General features: G+C 50.0%; 2 protein-coding genes across 2 annotated transcripts; both read right to left on the bottom strand.

Annotated features, from left to right (window-relative positions):
- Positions 1-836: 836 nt before the first annotated feature.
- LOC119092891 (rho guanine nucleotide exchange factor osg-1-like) lies at positions 837-6,554 on the bottom strand. Its single transcript, XM_037215790.1, has 5 exons — positions 6,276-6,554; positions 2,823-2,960; positions 2,392-2,482; positions 1,641-1,756; positions 837-859 (listed from the first exon to the last, which is right to left on the bottom strand). The coding sequence occupies exons 1-3, from the start codon at positions 6,506-6,508 to the stop codon at positions 2,425-2,427; spliced, it is 429 nt and encodes a 142-aa protein (XP_037071685.1). The 5' UTR covers positions 6,509-6,554; the 3' UTR covers positions 837-859; positions 1,641-1,756; positions 2,392-2,424.
- A 138-nt stretch (positions 6,555-6,692) lies between these two features.
- Positions 6,693-23,082, bottom strand: LOC119092892 (rho guanine nucleotide exchange factor 17-like). The gene is made up of 4 exons (XM_037215791.1): positions 23,068-23,082; positions 21,051-21,155; positions 9,965-10,081; positions 6,693-6,809 (listed from the first exon to the last, which is right to left on the bottom strand). Exons 1-4 carry the CDS (start codon positions 23,068-23,070, stop codon positions 6,693-6,695), a joined length of 342 nt encoding a protein of 113 aa, XP_037071686.1. The 5' UTR covers positions 23,071-23,082.
- Between the last annotated feature and the right edge of the window lie 1,666 nt (positions 23,083-24,748).

Below are 24,748 nucleotides of genomic sequence, written 5' to 3'. Positions count from 1 at the left end.
CTATGTGAATAATGTTCCTCGCTAATTGTACTGAAAAACTAGTCCTTTCCGTAGTGAACATTTTGGTTCCGGGGGTTTAAAAAATGGCGGTACGATTTTGGGTGTGATATGGAGTTCCCGTCCTTTGAGCTCGCGTTTTGACCTTGAAGGATGACACTTGAGAGGTCCAGGACTTTTTGACGGACACTAGCTCTTGCTTTGTGAATACTTTGATGCTTGCAGTTTGCAAAATCGGCCGGTAATTTTTGGTGATTTCGAGTCCCCGTCTTTTGGCCCGCTCTTGGCCTCGAAGATCACGTGAATTGCAAAATAAAGGTCATTTCGATGTTCTCGTGCCAAAATTCTCTTAAGACCTTTTCAGAGAAATCGAAAACCGTTGTTGAATAAATCGCTGATAATCACTAATTGACGGGACATTGGCGATGAAAATACGCCGCAGCTCCTAACACCTGCGTCTCACATGTGTAAGTCTGTGAGTACCACGTACGTTTGGGGTGATGAACAGTGATGTATAATCGGGAGCACTGCATGTGATAAGTTGCTGTTGGCTTCGACTGCCTGAAAACAGGTACGGGCGGTGCAAACAAGTGATGGAGGATGCATTCGCACTCGGTACTAGGTGTGCAAAACCATCGCGTCAAATACATCGCCTCCAAGCACGTCTACGGCATTTCACGACTTGTACCTATACCAGTGACGTCATTCGGAGCGCAGCTAGTGTGCGGCATCCTGAGAGCAGCCCGCCACATCACTGGGTGGCCAAGTTGAGCTGCAATAGCATCAGCTGGATATCCGCGCGGTGTCGCTAGTCAGCCTGCTTATTTAGCACGTTCGCAATCTCCTTCACAAGCTCCTCCACCTATCAGAAACGGCATGGTGTTAATCATGCGACGATTCAAACGGGCCTAGGTTATACCTACACACGCATTTACTGCGGATCAGGTCACATTTACAAGCTACTGCAATTAGTTTTACGCACCACACCCCAAAACGCATACCTGAAGAACACATTAATTCACAGGCATCGGATCATGTGCCGGGCGGGACCGGAGTCGAAATAGGGTACGAAATTCCACTTAAAGGATATGACTGTTCCACATCCGAAAATATTAAAGCAAGCATAACATGCAATGAAATAAACTCCCGCTCACTATTGGTATATTTTAAGTGGAAAAGACTGCTCTAGGCAGCACAAGTTATCCACTTAGTGAACATTGCTCAACAACGTGTTTTATTTGGCCTTGATTGCCGCATCACCAGTGGAATGACAGGATTCTAATAACGTATTATGACGTCATGGATGCCTTGGTGACTTTGAAATAGTCCGCAACAAGACGTTCTGCACATCTTTGCAGGCGGTGCACTAAAAAACTAGCGGGGTAAGGCCTTAAGAAGGATGGAATGTGAAATTACACCAATGGACCTCCAAGATGTCATTGTTCAGTGTTACCCCCCCCCCCCCCCTCCCCCCCCCCCCACCCCCCCCCCTATTATGTCGCATGATGTCACATACCGCATGCCTCCGTGGTTTGCCGTATGTGCTGCCAACGTTGTGAAGCATATGTTTTGTCTTTTTAGGGGTTCTGTGAACTTTTTGATCACAGCCGGTTGCCGTTGGCTGCGTCCTCCCACTACCCCACCTGATAGTGATTACAGTGCAGTTTGCAGACCATCACCCCGATCTGACGCAGGGTTGCAATGTCCTCTTCAATCTTTTCTACCTCCTTCAGAAGCGAACTCAGATTCTCGTCTTTGGCTGCGAAGAAGTATAGCACATAGTAACACACCACGCAATCCCAACACCGGCGGTGGTAAACGGAGGTACCGCCTCACTTTGATTTGGCCGATGAGAGAATACCGCGTTAGCTGCTATTGCTACAATTCGGCATCAAGGTAGATCACCATGCCGCATAAGAAGTCAAGCAGATGTCGCACATTGGCCAAATCGTGTAAGTTGGACGCATTGATTGACCCCTCCCCCCCCCCCCCCCCCACCCCGCTCCCGTCCCTAAAAATGTTTCATCTTATTCAGTAACATACCGATAAAAGCGAGCTGCACAATGATGTCACTTTTAGGGCAAAATCTGACAGCGGACCACACTAAACTGTACTCGGGAAAACAGACTCGAGCGGAAAGTGGGAATGAGCTTTCCCCTTTTTCGACATTATTCACAGGACAGTTGCTGCATGCCGCCAGGCTGACTTACAGCGCTCAACATTCAAATCGACCAGACTTACAGCGCGCGGCTTAGATCGGCCAGACTTACAACGCTGAACATTCTGATCGGCCAGACCTACAGCGCGCAATGCTCGGATTGGCCAGACCTACAGCGCCCAATGTTCAAATCGGCCAGACTTACAGCGTGCAATGTTCAGATCGGCCAGACTTACAGCGCGCAATGTTCAGATCGGCCAGAGGAATCTTCATGAGCATTTGTACTTGTTGGCCTCCAGGCCCGTGACCGAGCCGTCAGCCAGTGCTCTGGAATAGGTCACGGTCAGTCTCAGACCCAGCTCCGATGGCTGAGGCGGGGCTGGCGCCCGGCTGCCCCGCCTGAACTGTGTCCTGACAATGTGTCGCAGCAGAGCGGCAGAAGAGGCTCCAGGCAGGCCAAGCGGCGATATGCATATGCCTCGTTCGGTCTTTTTCTCGACATTCGTGTATTTTGCCACTGGATGCAAAATCTGCTATAAAGAGCAACGCATCGCTTTTAAGAGAGTTTCGTAACAACGTTGAGCAACCTTAAAACTGCGGTAACGAACGTCCGAATGTGGAATCCTACAGGGTGACAGTTTGGTTGTGCTATTCGGCGTCCGCTTACGTGGAGGGCTTGCGGGTGGCTCCCGCCCGCCGCTTGATGCTGGCGATCACAAGCAGATCGTTGAAGAGAAAGAGGCAGCGCTCCTTCTTGGTGCCCAGAGTAGTCGTCATGGTCACCTGGTCGTGACGAATCAATATCCTACGGGTGATGTGGGGAAATACAACATGTCACAAACAGGGATACGGGAACGATTTCAAAGTTGACGGGCGAACGGGAATGGCCTGATTAACTCCACCCCCCTCACACTTCCATTACTGCATCTCTCTACTTTTATGTTTTAACCTGTTGAAAAAGTCACTTGTTGTTTAGGAATAGTTGTCATCTACGTGCCATGCTGCGAGAGGCGGCGAAATATGTACCATACTTTTGGATTTATTTTCTTTTGTGCGTAACATTTTGGTAAGAGATGTCTGATACTGCTCTTCATTTGCACATTGCGATATTACCTGACGACCTATTTATGATGATCGGGGAAAGCATACATTATCAACATGCCGCAACATCCACACTCTGTGACCCATGTCGTCCGCTTTTACGATCATGATACCGAAATAAAAAAAAAATAGGCCGGAAGTGCCCAAAGTCTTTAATTGCCCATATTTTTTAAATTGAAGCCGATCATTAGTGGACAGTCATGTAGGGCCTCGGTCGAAAGATGCTGCACCTGAATTTGACTGCTGTGATAAGCACGCAATATTTTCCCTTCCGGCGTTAGAGTTCACCACTGAGATAATCGGTATGGCATTTCATCGCAACATTTCCCCTCCTAACTGCTTGCAGCTTTCAGTCGTTACAGTCAACCAGCTCGCATTTTTTCAGCTCAAGATAATTCAAAATGACCTGCTTATCTTGAAACGACGTCCTAAAAGTGGTCACATTTCGAAGTGCAACTTTAAAACGCGCCCTGGCGGCGGCTAGATACCCTTCGCTAGGTATCTAGATACCTAGATACCCCAGAACGCAGATAACCGTTTCTAGGCAAAAGGTCACATTCTCATTCGAGGTCAGGTGACCTTTTTGAAGGTCAAGGTGACCAAAATCATACAAGATTTGCTTTGAGTTTTGCATTTGACTAAGCGACAAAGATTACGCTAGGCAGTATGTTCCTAAGACAAAATGTTGACCTAGTTCATTCATTTTAGGTCAATGACCTATTTCTGACCTCTAAGAAGTCCATGGAAGATGTATAATGCGGTTCCTGCTATCAATAAACTCCAAAATGAGCTCCAGAAACTATCCCACACAGAAAACCCTAGACTAACCAAACAGTTTGGTTTTGCCCTTGGCGTGGGCCTTCATACCTGACCTTAGATCCATGTAATTTTCATTCAGCTGCTGTGTTGGCCTAAGAAAGCATCTCAGAGATGTATGGCTTCGTCTAACACTCCCGTTTTGGATCAGATTAAATGATTCCATAGAAATTGCCTTCGCTGAAACCATGGTCTGATTTTGACCTGCTATAGGTCAGCGACTTTACAAGGTAAATATAAATTTGTGATGCCAAACGATCTGCTATTCAATTGTCTACAGGTATGCAAATTTTGGTCCGGTTACGCCGCGCCGTTCGGAAACCATTTTGGAAAAACCTTCGGGGGGGGGGGGTCAATTTGACCTCCCATCGGAGCACGTGTTAAGCCTCTCAGCAAGGCAAGAATAAAAGTGTATCAACGCGGCAACAAAACTGCGCATGTTTCTTGACATTGGTTAGATGCGGGGCTTGACTGAACATATACAAAAATCTGAAATTTTGCACAAAGGCGGACCATTTTTCTATTTGACTTTGAAGCAGACAGCAGAGGTTGCATATTCACATGAAGTTGTATCTTCAAATGACTAGGATAATGTTCCGCAACGCTGCTCAGCACATCTATTGTGCATCTGTAATTGTGACACCCATGCTGAGTCTGCATCGCTAGGTTTGCATTCGTAACATGGTTCAAATTTCATCAAGTTTTGCACGCCTTCAATGAAGTCAAAACAAGCAGCACAGTACTTGCGAATTCCTGTTCTACTCAATGATTGAGACGAAGTATTAGTGTCACCGACTGAGCCATTGTTCCGGCTGTTGACCTCGTCTGACGTGTTAGTATGTACACAACATGCCCGGTCCTGCTCGGTCCTGCTCACGTCCTGCTCGGTCAGCTTAATGATAGAAGGCTGGAATCGCAATGAGAAGTCCCTGGTTCAAACCCCGTCAATCCCATGGAGAGAGGTCCTTTCCGGTACTCAACAGCATCTGAAGACGGCCGGAGAATTGACGGAACAAATTGCATTACGCTAAAACACCAGACGAAGACGACGTTCCGAATAATTATTCCATCGGTAATCACTTGTTGCCATTGTGATGAAACACAGCTCGAACATTTTGGTGCATTAAATGCAGTTGTTCTTCAGTTTTACTGCCCTACAATATATGACATCCAGTCTCAGAGCATGCTTGTCCTCGCCGCTTTCAATTAACACCATCACCAATATTCGTATCACTCGATGTGACTAGGATCGTCACGATTTAGGGGTCATACGGAAGTCATCGCTTTCACTTGTTCAGTCACTAATAATGCGATTTGCTGGCGGCAATGTCGCACATAACGACAACAAATTAAGTATTAATTAACATTTACATTGTCATGCCTGAGTTTGATGATAACTGGCAGCCAGTTTTAGCTAATTTTGCCACGTCACCTGCGAAATACGTAGCCTTTTGCGGACGTTATGGCAATATATGATGACTGTTACCACTATGAACTGCCGGGCGCCACTAGAACAGTCTCATCTCTCGGGCGTCAAATCCATCCTATTATGTCCCTGTCCCGTCAAACATCACTAGACTGTCCCCTCCTGACGCACGTCACCAATCCGCCCTGTGCCTCACCTGTCAGGCATTACCAGACTGTCCCCTCCTGCCGCACGTCACCAATCCGCACTGTGCCTCACCTGTCAGGCATTACCAGATTGTCCCCTCCTGCCGCACGTCACCAATCCGTACTGTGCCTCACCTGTCAGGCATTACCAGATTGTCCCCTCCTGCCGCATGTCACCAATCCGCACTGTGCCTCACCTGTCAGGCATTACCAGACTGTCCCCTCCAGCCAGACGTTACCAGGCCGTGATGTGCCTCACCTGTCGGGCATCACCAGACTGTCCCCTGCTGCTAGACGTCACCAGGCCGTACTGTCCATCTCCTGTCGGGCATTACCAGACTGTCCCCTCCTGCCAGACGTCACCAGGCCGTACCGTCCCTCACCTATCGGACATCACCGGACTCCCCTCCTGCCAGACGTCACCAGGCCGTACTGTGCCTCACCTGTCAGGCATCACCAGACTATCTCCTCCTGCCAGACGTCACCAACCCGTCCTTTGCCTCACCTGCCAGGGGTGGGGGGCTGTCAGACTGTCAGGCATTACCAGACTGTCCCCTCCTGCCAGACGTCACCAGGCCGTACTGTCCCTCACCTATCGGGCATCACCAGACCGTCCAGCCCGTCCACGGCCGCCTCCACCTCGCGCAGCATCTGCTGTAGTGCCTCGTTCTGCATGGTCTCCTGCTCCAGGCTGTTGATGCGCGAGGCCAGCTGGTGGACCTCGCTGAGCGCCGAGCGCAGCGCGCCCAGGTCCGGATGTTCCGGTGGTGTGTGATTCACCAGTTGCTGCCGGCGGAGTGCGGGCATGGCAGCATAAAACTGCATAATACGCAGCACAAACACCGGCTGAATGGCAGCCGGAAGTGCGGAAACCTTGTTCCAGGCGTGATGTTGAGAAATTGATTCGTTTTTGAAACTTTGTAAATATGTGCATAGGGGCACTTAAAGCTGGTCATAGCAAAAGTTTCCAGGGCTTGCTGGTCCTAGCAGGAATCTGGCAGGAAGCAGTTTACGGTAACTGGCGTCTTATCTCACCTGAGTAGGAGCTCGTACCGGGTATCCTCTGCACGGGCATGATGAGAAGGTGGGTGAAGCTGAGCTTCCGTTTGTTTGAGCGCTCCAAGCTCTGTCGGAATTGGTGACAGCTGTCTAAGTCATGTGAACACTTGAGAAAAAGAAAAAAAACGTTGGCAAGATCACGCGCAGTGACGGGGTTCCACGACAACCAAATCGACGCTGTCTAAAAGCAGCCAACAAATGAAATAGCGACATCTGTACAATCTGTGTAAGATTTTTTAAGTGAACACGTTCCACGCCGTTGCACACCCTTTACGAAGCGCTAACGGCTGAAGTGGTCATAACAGCGTTGATAAGCCCTGGCACATCTGAGGTTCGAGCCCGGGCCCTTCATGTGGAAGCCAAAGCGATAACCAACGGCCCATTACGTTCCCTCTTTCTCTCTGCTCTCTCTCTCTCTCTCTCTCTCTCTCTCTCTCTCTCTCTCTCTCTTCTCTCTCTCTCTCTCTCTCTCTCTCTCTCTCTTCTCTCTCTCTCTCTCTCTCTCTCCCCCCTCTCTCCCCCTCTCTTTTTCTCTCTTTTTGAGTGCGATTAATATGTGGATATAGCCATTTTATTTTTTTCAGCCACTTGTGTAAAGAGGATCAACATGCCTGCTTCGTCCGTCTGTCTGTTGCCCGTTTCACCCTTTAATGTACCTGCTGGTGAAAAACTGTGTGACACGGGACGGGAATTTTCCACACGGTTCGCATGCGCATGGGACAGTTTGCGGTGTCGAGTGGCGGGTGGGCACGTGAATGTGGACATGACACGGGCACGAAAGCTCGTCTTCAGGCCCATTTGAGTACCCATCAGTTTTTAAATCGGTCATTCAATCTCATAGATTTGTAGCCCATATGGAGAGTATCCTGCATCGGAAACATCAAGTCAAAATCGAATATCGATTGATTTTCACCCCAAGTCCATGCCGATCAAAAACCGCAGGCCACTGGTTCACAGCCGAGAGAGCTGGAACCGTATGCTGTACGCATCTCGTGAAACAAGATTTCACACATGGCAGTCGCGAATAAAGTTCGGGATCCAATTCTCTCTGTCCATCTGTATGTGATGTACAAGCTTCCGAGCGCTGCGCTCAGGTGTGCCGACGGATTGGGGCACGAGTGACACCATGTGACCGGCAGAAAGCCTGTGGTGCCGGTCTTGAACCGATCGGTGGCGCGTGGACGTGCAATCAGCCGGACCTCTGCAGAATTCACGTGAGCCAGGGTACGAGCCAAACGGAGGGTGCTATCAGCTCAAGACCGCTGGCAGTATGGACCTCATTATGGGGGTACGTACTTCTGTGGCCGACGATTAACAGCATGCCCGCAGGCGCGTGCAAATATTTGTACTCAAGGTTTTCGGAGTGCCGGAAACCATGAGCAAACCGACACAAGTCTCTGAATGGAGACCGCTGTCGGGGCTATCCAACGATATCCAAATCTTGTTTCCGTACCACGATGTTCACGCAGCGCGCGTGCTCAGCTTTTGTGACCGTTTTCATTGGACCCCAATCGCAGCAGCTCTCACGGCAGTGTCAGGCGTGGCGATGAGCTTCTTACATAGACGGGTAGCTGGGTGATGTATTTGGGGCGAATCCAGCCGGTAAAGGTATGCACCCCGCACGTGGGGCGCGACCAAACACTGACAATCATCTACCATTGTCGCCAGTCTTCCACGAAGTCGGCAGGGATAAAGGTCGAAGGATAAGTCGACAAGGATAAAAGTTGACAAGGTTAGAAGTCGATTCGGAAAAGTCGAAAGCAATTAAACACCGGCAGTGATAAATATTTAAAACACGTCAAACGGAAAAAAATTGGTGGGAACAAGACTCAAACCAGAAAAGTCGCGAGTGATAAAAATCGACAGTGATAAAACTCAGATGACAAAACATCTCAGTTGATACGAATTGCACATAGATTAACGATGATTTGGATAACAGCAAACAAGTCGGCAGGCAAGAAGAATTAAGCCGGAAGAGTCCTAATGATTTGACGCCTGCCATGAAAGGGGATGTTGCCGACCGCGCCCCTGATACGCCGTCGGATTCAATGGGCTTCAGGGCCTGGCGTCCCTGAGGCCTCGGATTCGGGCCCGCCCACGCTCGCCTGGCAAACACTCCTGGCAGGAAGCCAGCCTTCGAGCCTTTGGACCGAACGATACTCAACGCACCTTAAAGCTACCAGGTGGGCGATCTACTGTGGGCACCCAGCTAGGCTCTGTCTATGGGCATCCAACTAGCCTCCTCACATGCTCATCGAAATTCCCGCTGTGACCATTTTCTTACACATTCAGGAACAAGACGGGGCGCCCACGGCGGGATGGTGAGCACGGCGGCGGCGCCTGTGGCCAATGCCATTTTTTTGTTAACCTTGTTGCTGGACAGACACGTGCCGGCCTCTCAATGTTCGTTCGTGGTTCTCACTTCCCCTTCTGGAAACGAGATCTTGAATCCTCGGCTCCGCAAGGGCTGTTAATACCCTAGTTCCCGGATTCTGTCCGTTGTTTTGCAAGCACAGCACTTTGTTTCATGGTCCTCACTGTTTTATCCGCAGATAAAAAGATAGGTTCCCCACTCCAGCTGGTTTCTTAACAAGCACCAAAGCCTAGTTCCTGGTTCCCATTGACTTTGCACATGTACCAGACCTTGGTTGTCTGATCCTTACAAGCTTTTTAACAAACACCAGGGCCTTGTTCAAGATTCCCGCCGGTGTTTTGGTCTCCACTTGTGCAGTGTTTTATAATATGTTATCCTTGTCGATTTTAATTCCTTTGGCTGTTTCGCTACCCAAATGTACCCTGTCGGGTTCCTTTCGTTTCGTCTGTTTCCGATTCGACCCGCATCCCTGGAGACTTCAATTCCTTTTGACAGTTCGTCCTTCAACTTTTTCCGTTTTTGTTCATTACCTATTAGTGCCAATGAGCTGAACAACATGTGACCAGCTTTAGTTGTTTTTAGCCATCTGGCGTTCCATCCAGGAGCGGTCGAGCTGTTTTTGAAAACTGTACCCGGCTGTTCCGCTCCGCAGCGCGTTAATCCCACGCTCGGTCCACGCGGCTCTGCATTTGGGAGCGAACATGTGTCTGCGACATGGCTGTAAACTCTGATGCCGGGCAAGTGGCCCATATGGCTGGCTGGAAAGGGCTGGTATCCAACCGAGCTGTGCGCGTCGTCGGTGACCGGCGCCCAAGCCACCGCACGCGCCCCTGAGCCAGGGCCCTCACCTCCAGAAACTTGGCCAGTCCGGGCTTAAGTTGACAGGCGCGCCGCAGCGCCTCCCGCGCTGTGGGCCAGTTGTTGACGAACGCCGTGTACGTGTCCAGCACAACCGGTGCTGTTAGCTGAAACAGACCCAGCACACGACCCGTCACAGCGTGCCTCGTGACAACAGTAGTGTGGTCCGTGTCACCGCAGGACGGGTCGGCTGACGCAGCCACGGCCGCTCTGACACGGCAGGGAGGGCAACTGACACCGCTGACTTGGATGGTGACGCACCACAGCGCGCAGTCAGTGACAGTCACAACCCGACCGCCCAGGCGCACTGCTGCCTTGTTTAGCGACACTGTCGGCTCGGCCAATGTCGTGCGCTGATTCGTTCAGAAACAACACAGATTTGGTCCGAAACACCTCTGGCTCGACCAAAACCATCGACTCACTATCTACGTCCCATTGTCGCACGAGCCATTAATGCCGTCGGTTTAGGCCGCGTCACTTCTGTCGACACACGGTCAATAGACTGCACGCAGTCTGGTTGCTGGTGTAGTTTCAAGCACTGGTTAAGTGTCAAAATAATAACATGCAGATTACAGATCAACAGCTCGGATCAGTGCAACCTTTGAGTAGGGCCAAATAGAACACATGAAAAGATGCTGAAGACAGTTAGTGTTCACATGTGGTGGAGCACAGCCTCAGCAAAAGGCAATTCATATTTAAGCAAAAGGGCCTTTATTTCCCACTTTTCCGGCGTTATGCGTTAGAAGTACCCTCACTAACAATACTCGACATGCGCTGCCGGGAGACACAGTTTAAACGACGTTAACAAGCAAGCAATGGTTGTGTTGACAAAAACTGGAAATTCACTTGATAACATCGTGATAACCAGCACCCCCTGATATACTTAAGGACGATTAGTCACCATAAGAATTCCGAACCCATAGATCAGGTAACGCCTAGTTGCATATGAAATTGATAGGAAGCTCCCTCATTCTAGTGGGGAAATCTATGCCAGCAATAGTGCACGACACTAACACTAACCGCGACAACTCCTGTTAAAGAACGAGCTCACTGAAGGTCCTTTATACATGGCGTGCAAACATACACAACATTTGGGAGTGTCAACAGTCTGCGGTTGATGGCAGGACGTAATGGTCTATGCATTTGATGAAAGAGAGGAGGCTTCATCCTCTACCCGACCAACATTTATAAGGACGTGGCTAACATTCGAAAGAAACCCGCTTTTCGTGTATTGTGAGTGTTTGTTTAGCCACTTCTACCGCTCAGCACCCCCCCCCCCCCCCCCCCCCCGATCTTTTGGCAAAACTTCACTCCTGCTTTTTGGCACTCCAAGTACGCCCGCATACAGCTGCCACGTGAGCCTCCGATACCACACTGGAGTCATGACTGGCGTCAAACGACGCCAGCAGCGGTCATCTTGACACTCGTTTGACCGTCACCCGTGGATACCTGTGGTGTGTCTACACATGTCAGTATACCCCGGTCGCTATCCCGTCCCCGGCCCCATTGCGGAACGAAATGTGAGTTGAAGTCAGGATCGCAACCAAACAACGAATGTTACTGGAACTGAAACCCATTTCGCCGTGCCACCTGATCTATTCGATGCTGTTTTGTGTGGGCAAAACACAACAAAGCAAAACACAACCATGGTCCGTTTGACCAAAGCATGCTGCGTCTTGAGCTGACGTCAGTGGTTACACTTTGCCTGTAAAAGGGTCTATGGTCACTGAGGCCCCTCGTTTGCCTCGCCGACTGATTTACGGTAACATAACGGTAATGCCGAATGAGGTAGCTAAACAACGATTATTACATTATGACGGCGAACATTAAAAACTGCGGCCGATCCGCAGCAAACCAGTGTTGGCACCCATCGCTGATATTTGTTTGTCTTAAAAAACATGTACGTGTTTCCCTCCTGAAATTCAATACGGTCTTACGCGCCTCGTTCAGCTGCACATCAGTCAGGGCAATGTTAAAACCATACCACCGCTCATGAGAGCCACCAGCTTGGTAACGCCTCACAAGATGAGCCGTTTTCCATGGTTACCGAAGAGCAGATCACTTGATCTAGGCTACTGTCCGATCTTTGACTGCGACTGACCGGGACACAATGTCATATCGGGTCATGGACACCACTACCTGACCATTCGCGCCTGCGATTTTTCTGGCAGATCAATAAGTCAGTCCCAAACGCACGCAAAATAAAAGGAGCCTATACAAACCTCGGGGTTTACTGAACTCAAACGTTACAGCTTGCTTCAACAAGCACGAAGGCACGACACGTCTTTGCACTGGGCGAACTGAAGACGACAAATAAAGGCAACAAACGACCTCAACGGGCGACCTAAAAATGCACACATTCCTAAGACGTTCAGTGCACTAGCGAGGAACATTATTCACATAGATTAGACAGTATTAGAAGCCTTATTCCTCGGAGAAAACCAGGAGAGTGGAAATATAGTTAGGTTGATATTTCGGCAACATACCTTTATCGAAACAACAAAAAAGTGTTCTTCTGCTATTTTTTCGATAAGGACATGTTGCCGACCTAACAACCAAACTATATCTCCAATATCCTGGTTTTTCCCCGGGGAATAAAGCTATTACTTTTGTCTTATCTATGCACACATACACGCAAAAAGTAAACAAACTCTGAAGTACAAGAAAGACAACCCTGCATATTACACTATTTTGCGAAAAATATCCTGAATGCCATGTTGTAGTAAAATTAGAAGGCGTAAATAAAAAATGCAATAGTTGCACTTACTGAACATAACGGATTGTCAATAGCAGATGACAAAAATAAAACGACTTTACTAAATGACCACTTTGCGAGATAGAGAGATTGACACAAGACACGTACTATTGATACACGCAATCTACATCTTCCCACCAACCCTATCAAAGATCCTAACCTTTCCGTACCTGAAAATATTCATGTAACTGAAGTCGAGGCACGTAGGTATATTCACTAAACATGAGCAAATATAATGGTTCTGACGGTATACTCAACGAACTTTTAACGCTAGCAGCACTCTCACCTGGCCAGCCGCTCTCTAAACTTTCCAACACATCTCTGCAATCAGGCCAACTTCCCAAGATTTGGAAACATATAGTTATGGCAATACTCAAAAAGAAAAGCTCCAACTCAGATGTGACAAGCTTTCGCCCCCCCCCCACCGATCTTCTTTTCTGTCCTCAAAGTTTCTGGAGAAAATCGTTTTCAAATGGATTAATGAATATCTGGTAACAAACAACTTGCTATCAGAAGACAGACCCCGTCTCTCTGTCTCCGTCCTCGTCCCTGTCCTCTGTCTTCTGGCCTCTGTCCTCTGTCCTCTGTCCTCTGTCTTCTGTCCCTGTCCTCTGTCCCTGTCCTCTGTCCCTGTCCTCTGTCCTCTGTCTCTGTCTCTGTCTCTGTTTCTGTTTCTGTCTCTGTCTCTGTCTCTGTCTCTGTCTCTGTCTCTGTCTCTGTCTCTGTCTCTGTCTCTGTCTCTGTCTCTGTCTCTGTCTCTGTCTCTGTCTCTGTCTCTGTCTCTGTCTCTGTCTCTGTCTCTGTCTCTGTCTCTGTCTCTGTCTCTGTCTCTGTCTCTGTCTCCGCCTCTGTCTCTGTCTCTGTCTCTGTCTCTGTCTCTGTATCGGCATCGGTATCGGTATCGGTATCGGTATCGGTATCGGTATCGGTATCGGTATCGGTACCGGTATCGGCATCTGTCTCTGGCGCTGTCTCTAGCTCTGTCTCTGGCTCTGTCTCTGTCTCTGCCTCTGTCTCTGTCTCTGTCTCTGTCTCCGTCTCTGTCTCTGTCTCTGTCTCTGTCACTATCTTACGTTTGTAAAGACGTACATGTTGAAAAAATCGCAGTTTGTGGGTTATCAACAAGATCATATTTGTACAGGCAGCCACGACGCGAAATCTCTTGCTGCTGGAACGCTTGAAACTACAAAAAATCGTTGGCATGTCTAGCACAGACGCCACAAAACAGACTCATGCATAAAGGTCCTGACCAAGACCAGCTATAGGCAACACTGACCCCGACAAGACACGAAACTTCCAGACGACTTGATAATACGATAATATGGCATATATGGTTGGCGGAGGCTGCCAACAAACACCACCAGTTTGCTTATTCTCTTCGCGCTTTGTTCAGTTTTCGTAATTTGCCAAATCTGAAAGCCCACAGAACTCCACGTGATGGCTACGTTAAAGCTCACAGAAAGTTCGCCAGCCCGTGCTGTTGGAGTCTGCGGGCTTAAAAGTGTCATAAGACTGAGGGCGCCAGTATTTTGGATTTTGAAGTTAACAGAATCGTATCTGCTCTGGTCGGTGGGCTGAACCGATCCACCACTCGGGGAGGTCTTACGTAGTGAACAATCAACGGTCTTGGTCGTAATAACCGATTTCGTACGATAACAGTTTCGCTATAATGTGTCCCAAATGTTTTGCACACGGCGAGCCAGCTGCTCCCGTAAGGCTTGATGGTACACTCGATGTGGTTGACCCAAAGACGGCGCGTTTTGTCGGTGCAGTTCAGGTTATATATATATATATATATATATATATATATATATATATATATATATATATATATAGCAAATATCTGGCTCAGGAAACAGAAGCTGCCGAAATCCCAGGAATTTCGAGTTTTGAGAGAAGACATCTGTTTTTGCCCTGTCCATGCCTAGTCCTCACGTGGATCTTGCCCGCCCTCCCCGCTTGGGATTATCCGTGGCGCCGTCACCCCATCACAACCACCGTCGCCGCGTGACCTCCGGGGCGGTAAGGACTCACCTTGTCGAGGAAGACCTCCCCGATGCCCTGCTGGCCGCTCCAAGGACTCACTTTGTCGAGGTAGACCTCATCGATGCCCTGCTGGCTGCTCCAAGGACTCACCTTGTCGAGGAAGACCTTCCCGATGCTCCTGCAGGGGCACTGGCTTCGGCCGGTGTAGGGGACTTGCCCCCCCCCCCCCCCCCCCCCCTCGGGTCCTAGGGCTCCGGTAACAGGTGGACGGCTGCAAGCTGTTCCTCTCAGGGGGCGTAGCGACTCTGCCGGTACGTGAGCTCCCGCTCCTTGTCTCGCCGGCTCCCCCCCCCCCCCCCCCTCCTATTACCCGCTTTCCCGCATCGGCCCACTCGTCACTCCCAATCCTTGTTTTATAGGGGTCGCCGTGCCCCCTCGTCCGCGTCCCCGGGTTGATCGGATCCCGGTGGCTGAGGGGCGCGTCGTGCGGGCCAGTCACGGCGCGTCCCAACACTCCACATTGGCCAGGATATCCGGAGGCGCGGGGGGCCCGTGGGGCCCCACACGGGTCTAGCGGCTTGTCGCTCGCGCTGCGGCTGGGTGCTCCGTGCGGTTCTCTGCTTAGGGCGGGTGGCCGTGCGCAACGGCTTAAGGGGTTAAGACGCGGCGGCGCTGAACCACGGTCAGGACGAGGAGGGGTCTCCCCGGTTACACCTGGCCGTGTGGGAGGCGTCGTTCGCCCCGTATAGCACCGAGGTAGCCCTGGCGGCACCACCACCCCCTGGGTGAGTGGGCCGTCTCCCAGCTAGGCTCCGAGGTGGGTGGGGCGCTCCGGTGCCGAAATTAACAATAGCATTGCATGGCATCTACAAACCAAAAAAACATCTGCCCCCCTGAGAGGGGGGCGGACTGCGATGATCTAAGGGCGCAGCGATAAGTCGGTTCCACCTGCCCCACGCGTTTTTGTCTTCCGGAGTGATGTGAAGAGCTTAGCATCGCCTTTACCGTTTCAGCGTCGAAACGGATGCGACAGGTTCGGAAAAGTCACCTGCTGTGATAAGCTGAGAGATGGCGCGATCGAGGTAGTGTTCGCAAAGGGCACCGATACGACTCGAGCTATGACAGCCACTGAATTTGTTTACGCCGCGAGAACCGAGGGTGGAAAGCGAGACGTGATCGTGCCAGTCACGGCCACACCGCACCATACCAAAAATTTATCAAAAGGCATCGTAAACTGCTATGACCTTCGTGACGTCAGCGAGGAGGAAATCATCGCAGAATTGGGAGCCTTTGGGGTCACCCCAGCGCGCAGGATCACGACCAGGAGGGGTCATGACCAAATTCCTACAAGCAACATTATATTGACATTTAACCGGCCTCATCTACCGTCTAATATCCGCGTTGGGTACGCCGTTGTCAAAGTCATAGTCTTCGTTCCAAATCCGATGCAATTTTTCTCAATGCCAGCGCTTTGGTCATACAAAACCACACGGCCGGAATCGAGCTGTCTGTGGGAAGTGTGCATCTCTAGAACATTCGGGAGACCAGTGTACTTCTATGCAGCCCTAGTGCGTGAAATGTGGCACGGGGCAGGTACCGCACACAGTTTTCGATCAAAGTTGTCCAGCCTTCATGAAGAAAAAGAAAATTATGTCACTCAAAACCTCAAAGAACATCTCTTTCCACCAGGCGCGTGAACAGTATAAGGCTAATCACCCCAAAGTATCTTACGCCGAAAAATCCAAAACCTCTGTACTACAGTCCACCAGCATCAATCACATGTCAGCGGTCCAATTCATCGCGCTCCTGCGATCCTTCCGTTTGTCTGTGGTGTCGGCGGGACGGGCGACTCCCGCCCAGTTGGATCCTCCGGGTCCTTCAGCTGAGTCCTGTTCGCCCAACGCTGTGCCGCCGGCCCCTCAGGTGTCATCGGGGTCGCTAAACGGGAGAGGAAGAGGGATGGACGGTGGTCAAGCGCGGCCATGGTCTGCGGGCTCGGCCGTCCTCGCCGTCTGGCGCACCGCTGCCCTCGTCGCCTCCGGCGACACTGGCGAGTGCGTGCGGACGGGCAGCGGAAACGATGGAACGGCATGAGGCAGGCAGGCGCGCCCGCGACGCCAAGCGGGCCCGCTTGGCCGAGTTGGAGAGGGCTAAGGCGGCCAATCGTTTGTCCGGTGCAAGCAAGGAGCCCGCCCCTCGCAGTGGTACCCCATCGCCCAGAAGGCCAGTGGAGGCCCCCGCTGACCCCCAGACGCCTGGTAGAGGCCTGACGATGAGCCCTCCTCCGCCGCCACCCCGGACTGGGTACGCTGGCGTGAAGCGTGCCCCGGCCGGTCCCCCGTCTCCGTCGGACGGAGGGAGCCACAGAACTTGTCCCAGAGTGGGGCACGTCCCTGCAGAATCGAGCCGTGGCTCTCAGTCTGAAACGTCTGCTCCTGCAACTGGCGCAGTCCAGTTCTTTTAGGACGTGTCCGGTTTTAGTATGTGACCTCTAACGGCCCTTTTGACACGCCCCCTTTACAGGCATTTTTACAGTGGAACTGTAGAGGAATAAGGGCGAATGTCCTCAACCTCCAGGCTGTCGTCAGCCGTAGCGCTGCAAGAGACCAAACTTGCTTCTGGTCACCACTGCACGCTGAAGGGATACGCCCTGTTTCGCAACGATGTGTTAACCGACGGTATCGCACACGGCGGTGTCCTCCTTGCACACAGCGTGCCAGCCAAGAGGTTAAACCTGCGTTCTACGCTACAGGCTGTAGCCGCACACCTACATTTTAATCAACGTCACATCACAGCGTGTTCCTTATATCTTCCACCTGGTGTCGCTTTTCCATTGGAATAGATGAGGCGTTTAGTGTATGATTTGCCTTCACCACTTCTTCTTTTAGGCGACTTAAACGCTCATCACACTGCGTGGGGCTGTGATAGCACGAACACCAGTGGAAGGATTTGCGAACATTTTATCCATGACTTGTTACTGTGTGTTTTAAATACAAGGACTCGTACCCATTTCACACTTCCGTGTGGTCAGATTTCCGCGCTTGATTTGAGTATTTCTGGTCCCGAGCTGGTGGAAAGCCTCGAGCGGTCTGTGGCAGATGATCCAATGGGCAGTGATCACTTCCCAGTATGGCTTCGATTCCAGATAAGGAAAACGTTTGGTGTAAGACCACGACGTTGGTATTAAAAAAAAAACTAAATGGGGTGAGTTTCAAGCTCGACTGGAGACACTGTGCCAAACCGAAAGTGAGAGGATGGCCCCCTCTATTGAGAATTTTACTCACTGACTTCTAGATTGCGCTAGCGATTACATCCCGCGCTCTTCTGGATTTCTCCGTCGCACTCCTGTGCCGTGGTGGACAGAGAAGTGTCGTGACGCAATTCGCGCTCGCAAACGTGCTTTCCGAGCTTTTGACGCCAGAAGTAACCTGGATAATTAAGTAGCTTTTAAGAACGCGAGAGCTTTCGCCCGTCGCACGATAAAAGAAGTGAAACGTGAATCCTGACGTGTGCATGTAAGCACGCCTAGCAGATTCACGCCAACTTCGCGGGTTTGGGCTCGGATCAAGCGCATCTCTGGAAAGTTTTCATCCGCGCCACTTCCTGTGCTACATGATAACGACCAGGTGGTGACTCATCCGTTGGATGTGGCTGACGAGATCGCCCGAGCACTCTCCCGCCGTAGCGAAGGTGCAAACACGAGCCCACCGTTCTTACGGCAAAGAGCGCAATGCGACAAAATCGTGGTGGGCTTTTCACGAGGCGACCACAGGCGTACAATGAGCCCTTCACTTTGGTGGAGCTGGAGTCGGCAATTACAAAGCTTCGTAGTGCATCGGAAGGTCCTGATGGCATCCACAATGAGATGCTCCGACATCTGCCACCGTGTGCACGTCGCATACTGTTGGAGGCCTTCAACAGGATATGGTCAAGTGGTGAATTCCCTCCGGCCTGGCAGGAAGCTGTTGTGGTGCCTATTCTAAAACCGGGAAAGAGTGGGATAGACCCTCTTCATTACCGACCCATTTCACTGACGTCATCACTGTGCAAGCTCATGGAAAGAATGGTAAACGTTCGACTCACCTGGTTTTTGGAGAACAACGTTATTTTTAGTAACTCGCAGCGCGGGTTTAGAAAAAAACTGTAGTACGGTGAACCACCTTCTAGCTTTGGACACTACGATTCGTAAGGCTTTTCAAGAGCAAGCGCATATGGGAACAGTATTCTTTGACATTGAAGCCGCCTATGACGCCCACATGGCGCCATGGTATTCTTCAAAAGCTTTATAAGTATGGTATACGTGGCCATATGGTTACTTTTCTCCAACAGTTTTTTAGCCAAACGATATTTCCGTGTTCGGGTCGGCAACGTCCTCTCCGATAAGTACCAACAAATAAACGGCGTGCCCCAGGGTGGCATGTTAAGAGTAGCGCTGTTCGCAGTTATGATAAACGATATTTGTGATGTGCTCCCCCAGTCGGTCGGACGTGCCCTTTTTGTTGACGATTTTACTATTGGGACTAGTGCAGCGAGGGCACCAGCGATGGAGCGACGCGAGCAGCTGGCTGTGGACCGCGTTGAAAGATGGGGTGACATGAACGGGTTTTGTTTTTCGGGCGATAAGGCCGTTGCAATGCATTTTTGTCGTCGCCAGAGATGTGATGACCTCAGCATCCGTCTATATGGTCGCTCTATTCCAAATAAGGCCGTGGCCAAGTACCTTGGGATGCACGTTGGCCGCCGCCTTACATATAACGCACATATTAAAATGTTACGCGACCGCTGCTTTAAATCTCTCAACAAACTGAAGTGTGTGTCTCGCACGTCATATGGGGCAGACAGAAGCACGCTTATGCTTTTGTATCGTTCACTCGTCCGCTCCAAACTGGATTATGCATGCTTTGTGTATGATGGCGCGTCTGAATGCAGCAAGCGTGTTCTTGATACCGTCCACCATACTGCCATTCGTATTGTTACTGGAGCGTTCCGCACATCACCTTCCGCCAGCCTTTTAACGGAGGCACACGAGCCAACACTTTCGACGAGGAGGAAAATGCTCGGCATACGTTATGCCTTGAATCTGCTGCAGTTTCCACTTCATCCGACATAGTCTGCAGTACTTTCTCGGCTTGCCCTGAGTTCCCTCCGTGATGGGCGGCAGCAGCACGCTTTAACTTCTGGTTTCAACTGTTGGTTTCCGAATGAGAGCCTTATTGCTCGAAGGCGGAATTCCTCTTCGAGGTGTAAAGCTAGTAAGCCACCTGGCTTCTCCTCCTTTGCAAGCGACCATACTCTTCATTGACACCCCGCTTACGGAAATTAGGAAAAAAGACGTCACACCACACCTAATGAGATCCAGGGCACTTGAGGTTCTGGCGTTTTATGAAGGATACACTCTGACGTATACAGACGGATCCAAAACCTCGTATGACGTGGGTTATGCTTTCGTCAGCGGTTCTGTCACTCGATCGTTCTCGTTACCAGCCCACTCGTCAGTTTTCACCACGCCGGAATTAACTGCGATTACCAAGGCGATGTGCTTCATAGAAGTTGGTGAGGAATATTCACACGCCATTTTTACAGAAACACTGAGCAGTCTCTCTGCACTGAAGTCTTTTTATCCATCATGTCGCCTTATACAGGACATTTTATCACGCCTGACACAATTGAATCGGATTGGAAAGAGAGTTGCGCTGTGCTGGATCCCCAGTCACGTCGGTAGTGTGGGCAACGAGTTGGCCGATGCCGCTCCCAAGCGAGCAGCGGTGGCAACATATACCCGGTTTTTGCCTATCCCTCCCAGAGATTTCTACCCGGCAGTCAAGATCTTCCTGAGAAGCAAATTGCAGCGCTGTTGGGACCAGGTGGGCGGCAATAAATTCAGGCCGATAAAAACCGAGTTGGGCTTGTGGTCGTCATGCTCCCGCAGTGTGCGGTGGGTAGAAGTGGCTTTATGCAGGTTGCGCATTGGGCATACGTATGCCACCCATGGCCATCTGTTGCATGGAGCCGACAGAGTCCTATGCCAGCGGTATGGTGCCGTTCTCACTGTCCATGTCATTGTATCATGTCCGTGCCTCATCGAAGAACGACGACGTCACTTTGGTCCGCAGGCTTCGTTCCTGACGATTAGCGATGTGCTCGGGGACAGTTCCTCGTTTCTTGATTCAAAACAACTCTTTTCGTTGTTAAAAGGTATTGGTTTTCAAGTTATTTTCACACCATACTAATTAAGTAAAAGCATCGTTATGGGCGCAAAATGACCATTGCAGTCGACGCGCCGTAAAACAACAACGATCTTCCCCGATGCCCTGTTGGTTGCTCCAAGGACTCACCTTGTCGAGGAAGACCATCCCGATGCCCTGTTGACTGCTCCAGTTGTCAGCGCGCATCATCAGCTCACGCAGAAAGTCTTCGTGAATCTCCAGGATTTCAGGAATCTGTTTGCGTATGTCAGAGAACGAAATCACCATGTGTGAGTAGCCGTACACAGGCAGTAGAAGAATGGGAACAATAGGTTCCCTCCAAGGCAGAGAAAAAAGTACAATTTAACCTCGTTGCGCCTTGGGTTTCATGCAATTGATAGTGTATTTAGAGCTCGACCCTTCCAAGAAACGCTGTTAGACAAGCTTTTGTATGCGGTTCACTAAAGTGGCAAAAATGTGCTTACAAACGTGTTAGCGTTCGGCTGATGCAGTAGTTCCTAGCTACGAGTTTTTAACCCTGTTCCGGACGGATTCCCATCACCCCTATTCTGTGGGTGGGCCGTGGCTTCCCGCCCGAGATCTCGCGAACCACTGGCCGATAAGAAATGGTTTTCGTTTTCTGGCAACGTGATTTGCAGTTACAGAAAATACGATCTGAAAGTAGAATACGGCGTAACAGGGTGAACACGCCAAAGTTCAGGACATTTTCGATCAGACACAGTTATCCCGGTTATCTTCTGATTTTGACGCTTACAATGCGGAAAGATGGACAGTGGCTTCAGATGGATGCATAATTAATATGTTCAAAATTTGAAAAATTGCGGACATATCCACGACATGCCAAGCGAGATGGTAACAAAAGTCATCAAAACGCATTTTTAATTGGATGTATGTAGAGCAAATAGAATGGTGCTCCCTTTTGTCATGAGGAAACCTTTGACATAGGCATATCCAGTTCTCCAAAGGGGGGAAGCAGCAACACTTGTTTGGAGCGTGACCCACCGTCAGCCGCGTTTGTCAGTTGACGGGCCTGCTGCTGGTGGTCACTGTCTCCAGTTATTTTTGAACACGCGCTTGGGCGGGACGAATTTAACCGTTCTGAGTTTTTCAGAATAATTTGAGAACGGTGAGATGTAGCAACACCAAGCTATGCCTAGTTGCAGTCAACTGAAAAGCCAATCTTTTGCTTTGAAAAAGATAAGGCTATTGAGATCGCTAGCCTGCACCACGCCAAAGTCAGTCCATCGTTGTCGGCGGGGACACTTTATGGAACCTGTTAAGCTGATGCTTCAGTAGAGTGTAAGACGACCTCAGACAATTTTAGACAGTTTCTAACGCAATAAGACAAACACAGTTATGATAACAACTAAGCTGATAAATCTGGGGGTTATGTACGAAATCAGACCAAGGTCAAAAGCAGACAGCTTTGTACTGGAAACTTGCTTTACGGAGGTAGCTTCTGACGCTGAAAATAGGTTTTGATGCCTGAGGTAGCTTTGAAAGCTCGAGGTAGCTTTAGGTAGCCTTTGACCCTTGAGGTAGTTCTTGGCTCCTCAATCACAGCGATGTTTTTGGCTCCTCAATCGCAACGATCAGGCAAGGTATTTCGCATTCGTCAATGTCCGGAAAGGTCACTAACAAACATGGCCTCGATCAACGATTTGCTTTAGAGAACATGCTTTCGAGGGTACTTTTTATCGATTGCAGCTCAATTGGAGACCTTTTGTACATTGCAAGTGTCTTATTCGCGGTAGGCATCAGCATTTCTGTGGGCGCCAGACAGTGCGCACAGTTTCGGGTAGATGACTATCCAAACATGATCGCCAGATGCCCGCTTTCATTGGATGCCCGCTTCCCCCCCCCCCCCCCCCCCCCCCCCACACCCCAACACCCACCAACACCGATCCTGAAACTCCCCCTGTGGATTTCATGCACCCGAAATTTTCACACACACGCGTAAACTACATTGATGCAACGCATAAAAAGAGTGGGATTCTCCCACCTGCCCGGAATAGAACCAGAGTGTTAGGTCGCTTCAAAACGCCTGCGATCATGGTCCCCCTGCACGTCATGCAGGTCCGGACGTCATGCTTTGGGACTCGGGATCCACATCAGAGGTGGCAAGACGTGGGGTGTTAGGTCCTACCATATGGAATATATCCAGGAGTGTTGGGTCCATGAGGTGCACCCAGTTTCCGGTTCTCGTAGTTTTCTGGAGTACTGAAACACCCAAAGAGACCAGGGATGTTAGATGAAGGAAATTACAGCCACCATCAACCTCGAACAAAAACAGACGGGTTTGTGGTCCTGGGCGCTTATTATGCGCTGTCTCTTAATGAATCACTGCATAATAGTGGATAGGCACGTGAGCAACTTTTGGACAACTATCCCAGCATCTGGTACGTGCACACGTTCCGTGAAAACGTACAGGAAGACGAAAGCTTTGAACGCAAACCTTCTCAAAGTATGATCTCAAAGAACCTTTACGGGCTCGGAAACAGGCCTCACCATCTATTCGTGAGCCAATTCATCCTTTAGTGACCTAAAATCAAACTCGCCACGCTCCGTACTCACACTCATGAGGACCGAAGGGACTCCACGTAGGACTGCTCCCTGTCCAGTAGCTCTCCGATTATGAACAGCCTGCCCCTGCCGAATAAAACGCCGTACATAGGAAAATAATTCATGCATGGCGTCGACAGCCCAACAGTGAAGCGCGTAGTCAATGCAGACGATCCCAACATTTTTGTCCCAGCTTGATTGCAGACCTGCTGATGTTTGCTAAATCGAAGCCAGAACAACTTGACTGTTAAATTGTAAGTGCGATTTAGGCACCTGTAGCAAATGCCACGCACGTATAAAGTGGAGCTTCCCATACCAATCATGCCAATCTATTTACCCGAATCACTGATATTTTGAAAACAACCGTCGATGGATTTTCTTTTGTTCGGAACTCGATCCTGAAATATACGCTAATTGGGGGTGCTGTTTTAGAGATAAAAATGTGTCGGCATTTGGCATGTTTTGAAAAGGAGTTATCTTTTAACGACCGTATCTAAAAGTTGTCATACCCACACATGAACAACGGAATAGGCTGAGCAACACAACATTTTAATAATGAAGATTTCAAAGATATCAGGATTGCTTATATTAGTTAACTGGTATTTTCGAACGTGAGTTATAAGATATATGTTCCATTTATTTCAAATAGTATCTTTTTTGGTTCTCTACATATCTTTGCTCTGCAGCTCATTAAAAAAACACAGTAGGCACTTCCGAACCGGCTCATCCGGCGAGCCTCAAGTCGGGCCTGCCGAGCGAGGCGGACAGCCGCCGCTTTCCAGGGAACGGTGGCTGACGGCGGCCCTCTGTCTGTCTGTCTGTCTGTCTGTCTGTCTGTCTGTCTGTCTGTCTGTCTGTCTCTCTGTCTCTCTGTCTCTCTGTTTCTCTGTCTCTCTGTCTCTCTGTCTCTCTGTCTCTCTGTCTCTCTGTCTCTCTGTCTCGCTGTCTCTCTGTCTCTCTGTCTCTCTGTCTCTCTGTCTCTCTGTCTCTCTGTCTCTCTGTTCTCCTCTCTGTCTCTCTGTCTCTCTGTCTCTCTCTCTGTCTCTCTGTCTCTCTGTCTCTCTGTCTCTCTGTCTCTCTCTCTGTCTCTCTCTGTCTCTCTTCTCTCTTCTCTCTCTCTCTCTCCTCTCTCTCTCTCTCTCTCATCTCTCCTCGTCTCTCTCTCTCTCTCTCTCTCTCTCTCTCTCTCTCTCTCTCTCTCTCTCTCATCTCTCTCTCTCTCTCTCTCTCTCTCTCTCTCTCTCTCTCTCTCTCTCCTCCCTTTT

The sequence above is a fragment of the Pollicipes pollicipes genome, unplaced genomic scaffold, assembly GCF_011947565.3.
Source record: "Pollicipes pollicipes isolate AB1234 unplaced genomic scaffold, Ppol_2.1 Scaffold_3599;HRSCAF=4228_pilon_pilon_pilon, whole genome shotgun sequence".
Lineage (NCBI taxonomy): Eukaryota > Metazoa > Arthropoda > Thecostraca > Pollicipedomorpha > Pollicipedidae > Pollicipes > Pollicipes pollicipes.
The sequence above is the reverse complement of the archived record's forward strand: the minus strand, read 5'-3'. Positions and strand labels throughout refer to the sequence as shown.